General features: G+C 34.7%; 3 protein-coding genes across 5 annotated transcripts; 2 read left to right on the top strand and 1 right to left on the bottom strand.

Annotated features, from left to right (window-relative positions):
• Positions 1 to 1222: 1222 nt before the first annotated feature.
• LOC114421738 (V-type proton ATPase subunit F) lies at positions 1223 to 4761 on the bottom strand. Its single transcript, XM_028387801.1, has 5 exons — positions 4565 to 4761; positions 3808 to 3879; positions 2981 to 3062; positions 2272 to 2354; positions 1223 to 1632 (listed from the first exon to the last, which is right to left on the bottom strand). Exons 2-5 carry the CDS (start codon positions 3868 to 3870, stop codon positions 1468 to 1470), a joined length of 393 nt encoding a protein of 130 aa, XP_028243602.1. The 5' UTR covers positions 3871 to 3879; positions 4565 to 4761; the 3' UTR covers positions 1223 to 1467.
• A 1906-nt stretch (positions 4762 to 6667) lies between these two features.
• LOC114421516 (protein SLOW GREEN 1, chloroplastic-like) lies at positions 6668 to 8041 on the top strand. Its single transcript, XM_028387472.1, has one exon. The coding sequence runs from the start codon at positions 6853 to 6855 to the stop codon at positions 7732 to 7734; it is 882 nt and encodes a 293-aa protein (XP_028243273.1). The 5' UTR covers positions 6668 to 6852; the 3' UTR covers positions 7735 to 8041.
• A 1259-nt stretch (positions 8042 to 9300) lies between these two features.
• Positions 9301 to 13710, top strand: LOC114422817 (tRNA-dihydrouridine(20/20a) synthase-like). Of its 3 annotated transcripts, none has more exons than XM_028389355.1 (13): positions 9307 to 9475; positions 9727 to 9985; positions 10104 to 10236; positions 10553 to 10680; positions 10789 to 10858; positions 10974 to 11076; positions 11313 to 11430; positions 11510 to 11591; positions 11755 to 11816; positions 12025 to 12097; positions 12187 to 12267; positions 12609 to 12689; positions 13402 to 13710. In XM_028389355.1, the coding sequence occupies exons 2-13, from the start codon at positions 9783 to 9785 to the stop codon at positions 13564 to 13566; spliced, it is 1299 nt and encodes a 432-aa protein (XP_028245156.1). In that variant the 5' UTR covers positions 9307 to 9475; positions 9727 to 9782; the 3' UTR covers positions 13567 to 13710. The 3 variants fall into 3 exon arrangements, with proteins under 3 accessions (XP_028245158.1, XP_028245156.1, XP_028245157.1); XM_028389356.1 differs by having other exon boundaries at positions 9310 to 9475; positions 10110 to 10236; XM_028389357.1 differs by lacking the exon at positions 13402 to 13710 and having other exon boundaries at positions 9301 to 9475; positions 12585 to 12689.
• The last annotated feature ends 41 nt before the right edge of the window (positions 13711 to 13751 follow it).

Raw genomic sequence — 13751 nt, 5'->3', positions numbered from 1 at the left:
ATGCATCACAAGAAGAAAGGGAATAAAAGATCCAATAATCAGATAATGGGATAAAAAAAGTTTCAGATAATTTGGATTGAGGGTACCATGATTTTGATTTCAACACCTACCTTGTTTCACACACACAAATAATATTAATAATAATAATAATATGTAAACCTTTGCTAACTGATGACCATGGCCTCGTCCATGTCAACCAAACACACACTTCAAGGACTTGAGACCTATATCAATCTCTGTAATATCCTTCATAAAATTATCTCCAAATTACTTGTTAGTAGGCTTCATCTTTTTCTACAAGAAATCATTAGTCCCTTTTAACTAGTTTTATTCTTGGAAGAGAACTATCACTTTAAGAACTTGAGATTAGGGGTAAAAACATGCTAGATTATGGTCTGAATTAAAAATATAAAACTTGAGCTGACTTATTTATCTGTTATAGATTATTTTTTTAGATTTAACTTGACCTATTTAAAAGTCTGACTTGACCTACTAACCTATCATACAATAAATATTATGTATGATCAGAATCTAATGACTATACGATCAAACTTTGAGAATTCATATAATACTTTTTAAAATTTAATATAAAAAAAACACATACTTCCATTTTAATTTGTGCATGAAATAGAACACTCTAATATGAGATTGATTTATATCTTTTAAATTATATATATATATTAAATAGGCCAGCTTAACAGGTCTAACAAACTTTTTTTAAAACTTGAACCTAACCTTTTTATTTAATTAGACTTATAAAAAAAATTGAACTTAATCTTTATACTAAATAAATCAGACCAAATCAAGCCTTACAAAGACCAAGCCGAAGCCCCTAGTAGACAACTTGACCCATTTCCATCCTAACTTGAGACCTATCAACCTGTGTAATGTTCTTCATAAAATTATCTTCAAAGTCCTTGTTAATAGGCTTCATCTTTTTCTAGAAGAGATCATTAGTCCTTTTTAAGCTAGCTTTGTTCTTGGAAGAGGCACCACATTTAATGTTATCTTAGCCCAGGAGATTGTCCTCCATATGCACATATCTAAGGCAAAGAATGTCTATATATCTTTCAAGATCGATCTTGAGAAAACATATGATAGGATGAGATAGGATTTCCTTTAGCAAGTTCTGGGCGACTTCGGTTGTCCAACTAGTAACATCTTTAATGCCAAACAACGGTATACCCGTGACAACATGCAAACTTCAATCACACGGTGGAAATTAGTCAAAGAGATTATATAAATGCATATTTCAAGCTAAATTTTCATCTGAATCTGACATGACACCATAAAATATTCGCCCGTCTTGAAGTTCTGTGACAGGAATTTTAAATTATCCCCAAGACAGCACAAATTATTTAAGCTACATCTACATAGAACTCTGAATTTCAAGAAAAGATTATTAACCATAATGTACAAAGAAAAACAACAAACACCCCCAAAAAGCTGCAACTGTAAACGGTGAATTCAGCGTCTCCCAGATGCAACTGATTCGGTATTGAAGAGATACTTCACTCGTGACAGAACTGAATCATGTGCTGGATCATAAGGATGGTCTTTAGAAGGGATTTCAAGTATTGCAGGAACAGGCTTGTTATAGCTATCAACCAAAAACCTTATCATATTTGCAACCTGCACAGCGAAGGAAAGTATAAGATCTTTGAATTTATGGAAAACATGTCGGGATACCGGGAGTTGGGGGTAGCAGGGTCTTAACCCAAGATCACAAGTAAAAGTCAAATGAGCAAGAATGTGCCCAAAGAATAAATAACGTAAACAAAATACTTTCGGATCTCAGGTAGGGTACCATGATGTCTGAATGGGCAATAAAAGAAATGGATCACATAATTAAATCAAATGTGAGAAATCAAATTACTTGGCAACATTTGAACCAAACCCACAGGATTACGTCTGAAAAGCAACGAATAAACTTGGGACTGTTATTGTCCCGTTGGTCAGTCCAGCAAAACTCCAGTAATGTATTGCCTTATTCATAGAGCAATTTGTTCATTCAAAACCTCACGTTAGTTTTGGAATGTAGTGGATATGAGTATATTCCTTCCAGAATTTCTCAATTCTCACAACAATAACTTTGATTACCAAGCAGAAAATGTGCTAAATTATAGCTAACAATAAGTAAATGGGTTTGTGGAAATAATAAGGTCATATTTCAGGCCATATGAAGTAGGAAAACAATTGCAGATAGTATTAATTAACATGCAAGTGCACAACAGCCAGACCCATTTATTATAGCCATGAAATATGACTTACATATTGGCTAATCAGCACAATTGCAACATCCTCCCTTGTTGTAAATTCTTTGAATGCATCCTCAATTTGTTTGACAGTTGTTTCTGAAAATCAAAGTCATGATAAACAAAAACCTAGAGTAAATCAACTTGATTTCAAACTGACCAAAAATACTTCAGAACATGATACTATTGACACACACAAAAAAATGTTATCTTGTATAGCCCAAAACCTTCCTGAGGTTTTAGCCTGATCAACTCCATAATTTCTAGGATATCTACTAATAACCAGTGAGAAAGTAATAAAAATAATGCATACATATGATACGTCAATTTCTTACAAGTGTCTAGGCTATAACATGTATTCTCTATCCTTTCTTGTGTGCTGCAGATAAGGAACATAAGCTGTTATATCGAAACCTTTGGCCTGTTTGGTTTTTTAAAAACATATTCAGTTTCCATTTCTTATGTTCACTAATAATTAGGAAAATGCTACCCTGTTTTCAAAGATTTTCATAGGAAATAGTTAAAACAACCTGTACAACACATACCTTAACAAGAAAGTATGTATATTGTTTATTGGATATCAAACTTTGGATGGTAGCTAAAAGAGGCAGGGAGTCACTTCATGATGTACAATTTCACAAGAAAAACATTGTAGGTTTTAGGGGGTTAAAACCAACGATACTCAGACTACAGAATAGTTAGTAACATATAATTCAGTGGCATACTTGAATCCACAATGAGGTAATTTGTCTTCCTACGTATGTCAACATTTCCCACTCCAGCCAACAGAAATCCAACTACAGTATCCTGTGTAAAATAAAGTATTCATTGTAAGCCTTCAGGATGTTTTAATCATTTCAATCAGAAATTCAGAATACCAATTACAAAAAAACTGCAACTATAACAGAATGAAGAACTGGTGCAATCAGCATTGAAACATTAAAAGTTAAAACATAAGCTTGAACTATAAAATATCTCACCAATTGGTTTCAATTTGTCTGGGGCTCATTGTAATGTTGCAGACTTGCAGTTCTTAGTAAAGTAGCTGTCTAGTTTAACTAATTTTTTAAGCTATAGGGATATTTCAGTACTTTTCTGTTAAGGGTGTAAAGTCAAATATTTAGTTGTGTCAAACTGGAAATGTATGGGTTTTAGGTTTGCAGTACTCAGTATGTGTTTCACTCTTGTTTGGGGTTCCATTATGTTAGTGGCTGAATATCTGATTTGCAGTAATTGTCTAATTGAATTTGAACTGAAGTTTAGGAATGAGGACTACCTGCTCCTGAGTTTTGATAAGTCCTATACTCCTATTTAATTGATGCACTCAACTATCAGAATATAAATAAGTTACCAGCTTATGTCTTATTGAAGCAAATCACTCTCTTCCTGACTCTGAGTGTGATGCAATAATTATTTCAAGTTTTTAATCTTCACAAACTGAAATTCTAAAGGTTCCAAAGAAATCTAAAGGGCATGCACCACAAACATGCAATATTTGTTCTTCAGCAGTCAAGACATAAAGAAAGCATATATGACATTGCCACACTCTTACCTCATCTGCAATCATAGCAATGAGGGCTGAATTGTTGGTAGGAATTTGAACTCTGTTGGCCATTTGGTATGACTGGAGATGATAAACAAGGGGAACAATAAAAGTCAGAGAGACTCGCAACTCCATAGGCATTAGACAGTAAACAGTAATAACAAAAACAAGAACAACAAAGCCTTATCCCACTAGGTGAGGTCGGCTACATGGATCACACAATGTCATTTGACACGGTTACAAACCAAAGTTTCAGAGATTTGTGTTCAATTCATCATATGACAGTAAACAGTAATAAAACAATAATGCAATTCATATTTTATTCCTAGATGAAATATATGACACAACATTAAATCATAATATCCATTTATTACTATGATCCACTTTAGTATCCCCTCAAAATTCACGGTGAGAATTTACCCCAATTCTTCACGGGGATCCCAAACTAACCTCACTTGAAAATTTTAATTCTAAGTCAATCTGAGTGCTTCTAAATTGTAAATAATCGCAGATCTTAGGCCCTTTACACGTTATTGATTGAAATTACGATCCCTTTACTTGTCATTAATCCCAATCAAAAGATCTATAAATTGAGAAGTGAAATGCAAATTGGAGCAGACGTACAACAATCTGGCCTCTATTTAAAGTGATTTAAACGAATTATGCGCTGAAATTCCTCATCAGGGGATCGAAGTAACCGATATCAGAATCAAAAGAACTAAATCGCAAATTTCACAACTCAGAACAAAGCACAAAACGAACGCACCAGATCGAAAGGCTGGCAGCGGAGATGGCGGAGACGACGGAAGATTTCAGAGCGTACGGCGGCGCGTGGACGGAGCTAGGGAGGAGTCCCGTCTGGTTAGGAGCTCCAACAATTATGCGTGCTAGTGCTATAAGTTTCAGACCTCGTTCTCTCGCGCTTTTCAGCTTTTTTATTTTTCTGTTTTGGATAAATATCCATTCTGCACTCTTAAATTATGAGACCGTTATTGATTAATTCTTAAGACTGTGTTTGCATAAGAAAATTTTAAATTTTGATAATTTTAAATGCTTTAATTTAAATTTCTTCATTTCTAAAATTGTGTTTAGATAAAAAATTAGATTTCTTCATTTTTTAAATTTTGTGTTTGGATAAAAAAATTAAATTTCTTCATTTTAAAAATTTTGTGTTTAGATAAGGAAATTGAATTTCTTCATTTTTGTGTTAAAAAAAAATGTAACAGCAGTTAGAAGTTAAAATAAAATGGTGTATTGGTCATTGATTTCTAATAATTGATAATGAAAAATAAAAGGTTATTTCCTTTTGAAGGATGAAATTAGATGTTTATGCTAAATGAATATAGTTGTAGGTGGTCGAAAATTGTTGGAGGAATCTAGCAGAATAAAAAATTGAAGAAAAAAAAGATGTTGGAGAATTAGAGAAAGTGACATACTTGTTGTTGAGAAGATTCTTGACAACCACAACGGAAGCATCGTGCAAAACACCTCTGTACACAACGGCGTAGCCTCCTTCCCCAATAACATTTCTTTTTGCAAACCCGCATGTGGCGAGTTCCACTTCCCAAATGGTGTACTAGCGGCCCCACCCTATATCGAGATCCTCCACCAACACTAATTCGCTGCTTCGGTGGTGCTGGGCCCCACCAATTTCAACCTTGACCTCCGCCTCCTCCATCTTCTTCGGATCCAAGGCCTTGACCATGGTGATCTCCTTGGACACCAGAGGGATGCTCCCTAAGTTGTGTTTCGTCGCCAGGTTCCGCTTCCTGCGAAAGCAGAGGAAGAAGATCAGAAGCAGAATAGTGAGAGAAGCTGTTTCACAAAAGAATTTCAAATTCTTTCCTAAAATGAAAGAATTTGAAATGCTAATATTTAAGTTAACTAAAATCCCTCATCAAAACACTCAAATTTCAATTTATTTTCAACTTTTTATCCAAACATCTTATTTAATTGAAAAGTAATTAAAATTATTTAAAAAATTAAATTACCCTATTAAATTTCTCCATCAAAACATACTCTAAGAGATTAAAAATAAATAAATTTAGTCCAAATGAATAAAAATATGAAAAATTATATATATATATACATATATATAATTTGATATTAATTTAAAATTATTTATTGTGTTATTTATATAAATTAAAATTGATGTAATATTTTTTTCTAATATATTAAAATAATAGAATATGGATCATATTTTTTATTATTATTTAATTTTGATAAATTAACACAAATAATATTAATAATATATAGATTTAATTTAAAAATTTAATTAATAAAAATTACATCTTATTTTAAATTTATTAAATGATATAATAGTCATATAAGTTAATCTAAACTTATGGTAAATATTTTTGGTTTTGATCTAGTTGGAATTGATCCTAACAAATTTCTGATTAAAAAAAATCACTAACAATAATTAATTTATCCTAATGTATCCCATGAACACTCTTAAAAAAGATTACTAAAACACCGTGATTAATTAGATAAAAGAATAATTATATAAACTAACTTATAAATCTTTAGCTTTTTAGCTTCTATATTACAGTAAATTATAACTATAATTTTTTTTAGCTAGTTATGAACTAATTTTATCAAATATAATTTAAAAATAACATAAATTACTAATAAATATAATTTTATTAATTAAATTCACGTAAATGAGTTAAATGGAGGAAAGAAGCACTAAAATGAAACGTGTTCGCTACTAGGAATCCTCTCAGTCCTCAATAAAATACCTAACACCATTCTCACCTACCGCCGAGTGTGACAATTCAAGCTTAGGTTCCATTGTTTTATTTAAAAAAAAAAACATTTATGTCTCACAACGTTTATTTTAACATAAAATTTACAATTAAAATTACCTTTTTAGCCTTATAAAACAAACTTTCCTTGACGTTTAAACCCGAAACAAGGGTAAAATACAAGACGGCAAACCCAAACCCAACCTTCAATTCAATTCAAGCCGATAGTATTGTTTGTTTCCCCCTTCTTCCTCCTTCATCAGCATAGCATTGTTCTCTCCCCTACACCATAAACCCTAAATCCACGATGTTGACTTCAGCATCCTCATCATCCTCCATCTTCTCCTTCACCCCTAAAACCCTAACCATACCCCCACAGCAACCTCGCTTCACCGTCCGGGCCCACTCCAAACCCCCCATTCTCCCCAACCTCAAAACCCTCGCCGGCGCCGCGGTCTTCGCCGCCGTCGCGCTCCAATTCCCCTCCACCGCACGTGCCTCCCCTCCGCCTCCTCTCGAAACCGACCACCGCCTCAACGTCGAGGAGTCCCTCTCCCCTCTCTCCGACCTCCTCGAAACCAACGCCGAGGCCCTCGCCGCGCTCAAGTCCCTCCTCCAGCAGAAGCTCGAGCTCGGCGAGGACGACGAGGCGCTCGCCATCCTCAAGCGCCTCATCGCCGCGCAGCCCGACGCCGCCGACTGGAAGTTCCTCGCGGCGCGCCTCACCGCGGAGACAGGCGACTCGGACTCCGCGCGCGGCTACTACGAGGAGGTCCTCGCCGCGAACCCGCTCTCTTTCGAGGCGCTCTTCGAGAACGCGCTGCTGATGGACCGGTGCGGCGAGGGGGAGGCCGCGATGCGGCGCCTCGAGGAGGCGCTGCGAGTGGCGGAGGAGGACAAGATGGCGAAGGAGGCCAGAGACGTAAAGCTCATCATGGCGCAGATCATGTTTCTTCAGAAAAACGTGGATGAAGCGTTAGTAATTTATAATCAGCTCACGAAAGAGGATCCTAGGGATTTCAGGCCTTATTTTTGTAGAGGCATGATTTATAGCTTGCTTGATAGGAATGAAGAAGCTAAGGAGCAGTTTGCAAAATACAGGGAATTGAGTCCAAAGAAGTTTGAGGTTGATGGGTATTTGAGAACCCCTTTGTCAAGGATGAAGCTGTTTAGCACTGATGAGAGTTGAGAAATAGTAATAATAAATTTGCGGCAATTGGAATAAGGATGCAAAAACCGAGTTAAATTCTTTTGCATTAGCTATGTATGCTATATTGCTATGCCACTCTTGAAAAGATGGGTGGGTGTAAAAGTTGTTTGTATTAATAGAGAGAATGATAGAGAAATAATGATTATTGTTGAGTTCTGGTGAATTGAACTCAGTAACAGTGGGGCTGCTTTTGCCTTTAACTTTTTGTTCTCACATGTAATTTCCTCTTAGTTATTATTCTCTGCTATTATTGGAATAGCTACCAGTGTTTTCTGATATTTGTCAAGATTCCGAATGTTCGGTTTTGCTATATGTGATTTGATTTCTGGAAGCTGCTACAAAGACTAGCTTTTCCGTCCAATAGAGTGTGATGTTTGTTGTGAGCCACTATACGATCGTTTCAAATTGGTATGCTACTTCGTTTTTAGCAAAAAGGTTATGTTTGGAATGCAGATTGCGGTTTCTCTCTAAAATACGCGGAAGTTGCATCTGATGGTTTATCACTCTGCAACGTGTTTCCAAACATGCGAGTAGTTTTTGGCCAGACACGTATAAACACCCGGATAGATGAGCTTTTGCTTTTTGAGAATTTAGTAACTTTCATGGAGTTTGGTTGAAAATTTATTTTAACTTGCTTTTCTTTCTTCCAAAATTCAAAATTAAAGTAACATTGTTTTTTTTTTTTAACAAAAAATCTCCTAACTCTGTTAGAGGTCGGAGGATGTCAGGACAGAGGAAAATTGAGTTATATACTTCATGCCAATGAAATTTCTATTTTTGTTTGCTTCTTTGTGTAAATTTTGGATATTTTTATTAAAATACTTTTATTTATTTTAATCTATAATTAAATGCCACTTTGAATTTGAATTGACACTTTATCTCTTCAATGAAAATTAGAGAAGATGAATAGACTTCCATTAACATTAAGGAAAAATTTAGAAAATATTATAATTAAAGAAAAAATTATTACTAATACCTAAATTAACTAATTTTATTAATAAATATAATTTAATCAACTATGACTAATAAATAAGACCGGATGTAACAATTAACAAGTGAAACAACTATATTCTTAATTACTTTTATTAACAGTGAATTTAACAGCTTGATCAAGATGAGAAATTTTTTATCAATCCTCCCTTAATATATACTTTTTCTTTTAAAATAGCAATACTTACCTTTTCTAATTATTTTTTTCTTTGGATTAAAAATAAGTAAAAATAACCAAATAAAAAAAATTGTAAGAGAACGAGTACTGTAGTACTACCAAGAAAATCACAAAGTGAAATTTTTTCCTAGATCCACTATTTTGAGTGTGCATATAAGGTAATGGCAAGAGGGAAAAAGGTTTGATAGACAACAAATATACTATCTATTACTTAGAAAGTCGTTTAAAAAAACACTTAGAGAAAGTGAAAAAAGAGAAAAAAATATAATTATAATAAAATTTATGATATAATAAAAAGAGATAGAGAGAAATGAAAAAGTGTCAGTGGAATGTTTAAAATAAATGATGTTTGTATACTATTACTTGGATTAGAGGTATTAATTTTTGGAACTCAAAAACGACGACTTTTTGCTTGGTTTAGATAACAAAAAAAATTGAACTCCTGTGTGGTGCCTGGTGCTTTTACTCTCCTCTTCAGTGTGGCACTGCGTTGGACTCGTTTGGCACCGTCACGCGTTCCTTGTTCGAATTTGAACTTCTGTGTGGTGCCTAGTGCGTTTACTTTCCCGTTCAGTTTGGGATATTCTCACTCTGCACATCTTCTGTTCTATAAAATGCCTCTCAATTAGTCTTCTCTTTCTTTTCTTACCAACCGGAATTATTTGCTCATGTTTTTAAGTGATTTTCATCATAGGCGTGATATTATCATGCCATGTAATTTGTCTCATACATTGGCAGCACACACCACTTATTGTTGTGTATAAGTTTCATAGCATGAATATTTGGTTTCTTTTGATGGATAGGTAGTAGTAGCAGCAGCAGCTGAGAGAGGGGACCATGGTTTGCTAAAAGGGATAAGATGATGAAGCTTGCAGGATATTCCCTGGCCGTTTCATTTGCTCCCATAAGTTCTAATGTCGTTAAAAGCAATAAAAGATTCACGGTAGGTATATCTCATAGGAATAGGTGCAGCTATAGGCTGTTTTCTACTCATGCCCAGAAACACCAATTACATGAGAAACCTGGGGTGGTTGCCAGATACCACCTTCCTCCTTGGTTTAGGTGGGTGCCCGGTATCTCTGCATTGTATTTTTTCGTTTTGACGTGTGCTTCTCATCTGAATGTACTATAAAGTATACTGATTTTTTCAGTGGTTTGGTATTGTTTTTGGTTGGTTGAGTTTCAGTGTTGCTCCAATGATGGACTGGACAGACCATCACTATAGGACTCTAGCGCGCCTCATATCAAAACATGCTTGGCTGTACACGGAGATGCTTGCAGCTGAAACAATTGTTCATCAAAAGGACAATTTGGTAAATTCTGATATACAAGTGTGTTCGTTAACAGAAAATAGAATATGGAAAAAACAATTACTAGGTATCATGGAGCCAAAAGGGTTTCGCTTGTGTGAATAACTAGATCGTGTTGCAGTTTTGCAACCTTATGTGTGTTTTCTGGGGTAAAATATATTTCATATCATAAATTATAATGATTGATTTTCATATGCAAATCAATTGTTTATCTTGTCTTAGTGAGCTTATGTATGTGCACAAGAGCTCAAAAGCATAGTTTCTGGATAAATTGGTATTGGAAAACTGTTTATTCTTTTATTTTGTCTATTTTGCTCAGGACAGATTCTTGGCATATTCTCCAGATCAGCATCCCATTGTGCTTCAAATTGGAGGGAGTAATATAGAAAATCTGGCTAAAGCAACTGAGCTTGCTAATGCTTATTGCTATGATGAGATCAACTTAAAGTTCGTATATTTCCTATCATCTCAAACCTTAAAGTCTTAATGTTCTACTTTTGCTCTTTGATATAGATGCTTTTGGTTTTTGTTTTTGCTGTTTTCAATTTATACCAGCTGTGGGTGCCCTAGTCCAAAAGTTGCTGGGCATGGGTGTTTTGGTGTGAGCCTTATGCTTAACCCCAAGGTTAGAAAACCATCCTTGATCTTTAATTAAATATGACAATATGAAAACAGATTAAATATATAATTTTTCTTCATCAATGCAAATTGATATGGAAATCTGATGTATACAAGGAAAGTTTGTTGCTGAGGCCATGTCAGCAATTGCTGCCAGCACAAATGTACCTGTCAGTGTCAAATGTCGAATTGGCGTGGACGATCATGATTCTTACAATGAGTTGTGTAAGGTTCTTCTGCTTGCATTCTTTGTCTTTTCAAGTTGAAAGGATGCGAAGTTTGGATTCAACGAATACGTTCTATCCTCCACTTTTTTAAAATATTGCAAAAATGGTATTGCTGCCCACCATGTATATATCTGAAACACTTCATAAGTTTTTATAACTGATCTCAAACAGTGTCTTGCATTTAGAATGCACAGAAAAGGGGTTCAGCAATTGGGTACATCCATTGTCTTTCAGGTGATTTCATATATCAGGTTTCTTCTTTATCACCCACTAAGCATTTCATAATTCACTCGCGGAAGGCACTTCTCAATGGCATTAGCCCTGCTGAAAATAGGAGTATTCCTCCACTAAAGTATGTGCTAGTAAATTTTGATTTTGTAGTCATGTTATATATAGAATTGCATGTGATATCTTTCATTTTTTAAATGCAGATATGAATACTTCTATGGTCTCTTACGTGACTTTCCTGACCTAAGATTTACAATCAATGGTGGCATTACTAGTGTTGATGAGGTGAGATGTTGTCATTATAATCATCCTTTGGTATTGAATCCTAATATTCATATAAATTTTAGGAATTTTCGAGCACTAAAGCTGTTCTCTTCATAATCACTACACATTGTCCCAACTCCTGATACTCTACTTTTGCCTATTTTCGTGGGGACTTTGCTTGTAGGTTAGTGCAGCTCGAGAAGCTGGAGCTCATGGTGTCATGGTTGGACGTGCAGCATACAACAAGTAAGTTTCAAATACAAGAATTTCCCCCTTTTGCCCATTTGATGTATCAGGATTCTGCTTTTCTGAAAAATATCCTAAAAGCTTACGGTGTTAGGTGGGGACATAGAAGTTGTATATTTATGACAATTCTTTTTGATTGAACCTTCTTAACGTTGTTTGTATAAATTGATGTGGTAGCTTGAGTAACCATTGTTGATAATCTCAACAGCCCTTGGCAGATTTTGGGACATGTTGACGCTGCAATTTATGGTACACCAAGCTGTGATCTTACACGACGTCAGGTTCATTTACAAAATTCTTTGAGTAAACTTTCACATTACTCTGTGATTACCATTTTCAGTTTTGATTATTTATTTTTCATTTAATCAAGGTCCTTGAAAGATATCTAGTCTATGGGGACTCAGTATTGGGAAAATACGGACATCGGCCAACTTTGCGAGATATTGTGAAGGTGAGAATAAATATAACCCGCTGTTAGTTGATTTATAATTTCTTTCTTCCATTTGATGTAAATTCCTGTGTAGCACTGTATGTGGTATTGAATAGCTGATATATAAAGCTATATTCTTTTATATGTAGATGTAGCTCTAAGTTGCTATATGGTACAGGCACATTTTCACTTCGTATGACTTTATGAATGGGTTCCTATTTAATTTTAGAAGATTGGAGGTTTTCTGCCCAACCTCCTCCCTTTCAATTGCATGAAGCAAATTATATATTTATTAATGACATTCAAATTTCTCCTTCCAATTTGCTGCTATTGAATAGCAATGGTCTGCTATGTTTCTGTAGCCTCTACTCCATCTTTTCCATTCGGAACCTGGGAATGGACTTTGGAAGCGCAAAGCTGATGCTGCTTTCAAAAATTGCACGGTAAGATTAGTATGATGAAATCTAATCATTTGATTATTACTTAGAAGAGTATGTCGTTTATATTGTATAACGTTCTAGATGAAGCTATCAACAGACTACAGGATATAAAAACTTTTTGTTCATCAAGCAAAGCTTATATATGTATTCTTTTTATATTTACTGTTCTTTTCCATGATTTCTATCTCATCAATGGCATTGGTAAGGTACATGGTATGGTGGTCTAGCGTAGATGTCAACTTTCTTCTATCTTGTATTAGTAGAACCCTTCTTCCCTATAGCTTTCATGGAGTTGTCTCCATTTCTCCAGAAAATTAAAAATAATGCTTGAAAATGAAAGACTGACAGAGGATCCTTATTTGATATTACCTACATTATTAGATTATAGATAGAGAGGATAGACCAAAACAAAATTGTGGAATAAATTGGGACACAAAGATGAGTGGCACTGGGGCAGTGGTTATCCCTAGAATTTAATGACTACTGTGTAAAGAGTGTGAGGTTGATGCCAAAAGATGTGTGTATATTGTGATGATGTATTCTACTATTCTGTTGTGGAAATTAGGGACATACATGTACTGAGATATGATAAATAATTCTTTCATTCCCTTGTTATTTGAAGTAGTTAGGTCAAGGTCTTGTGTTTTATAAACTACAACTTCAGTTATTATATTTAAATTGATTCAAATGCTAACTAAATTCTTGAACCATGTAGACAATGGAATCATTTTTTGAAGAAACCCTTGTAGCAATTCCCGACTCAGTATTGGATTCGCCTGTTGCGGAGCCACCTCCTGGCCGTGATCTTTTTGCTAACATGCACAATTTATTGCCTGCACCATACAGAACAAGAGAAGCAACAGTAATTATTTGCGCTTAAGTTCACGTGTACTCAGCAAAACATACAACAGTCGTTGCCATTTATTTTTGTGAAATCAAGTGATAGGTGTCATGTAACAGTTCATATTGTTACAAAATGAATGCTTTTATCTAATACAAAATAGTATTAATTTTTTTTAAAATCTTTTGTTATAAAGTTATTTCTTCCCGTTATTCCACTAACAT

The sequence above is a fragment of the Glycine soja genome, chromosome 8, assembly GCF_004193775.1.
Source record: "Glycine soja cultivar W05 chromosome 8, ASM419377v2, whole genome shotgun sequence".
NCBI classification, from domain to species: domain Eukaryota; kingdom Viridiplantae; phylum Streptophyta; class Magnoliopsida; order Fabales; family Fabaceae; genus Glycine; species Glycine soja.
This window is presented reverse-complemented; position numbering and strand designations above follow the sequence as displayed.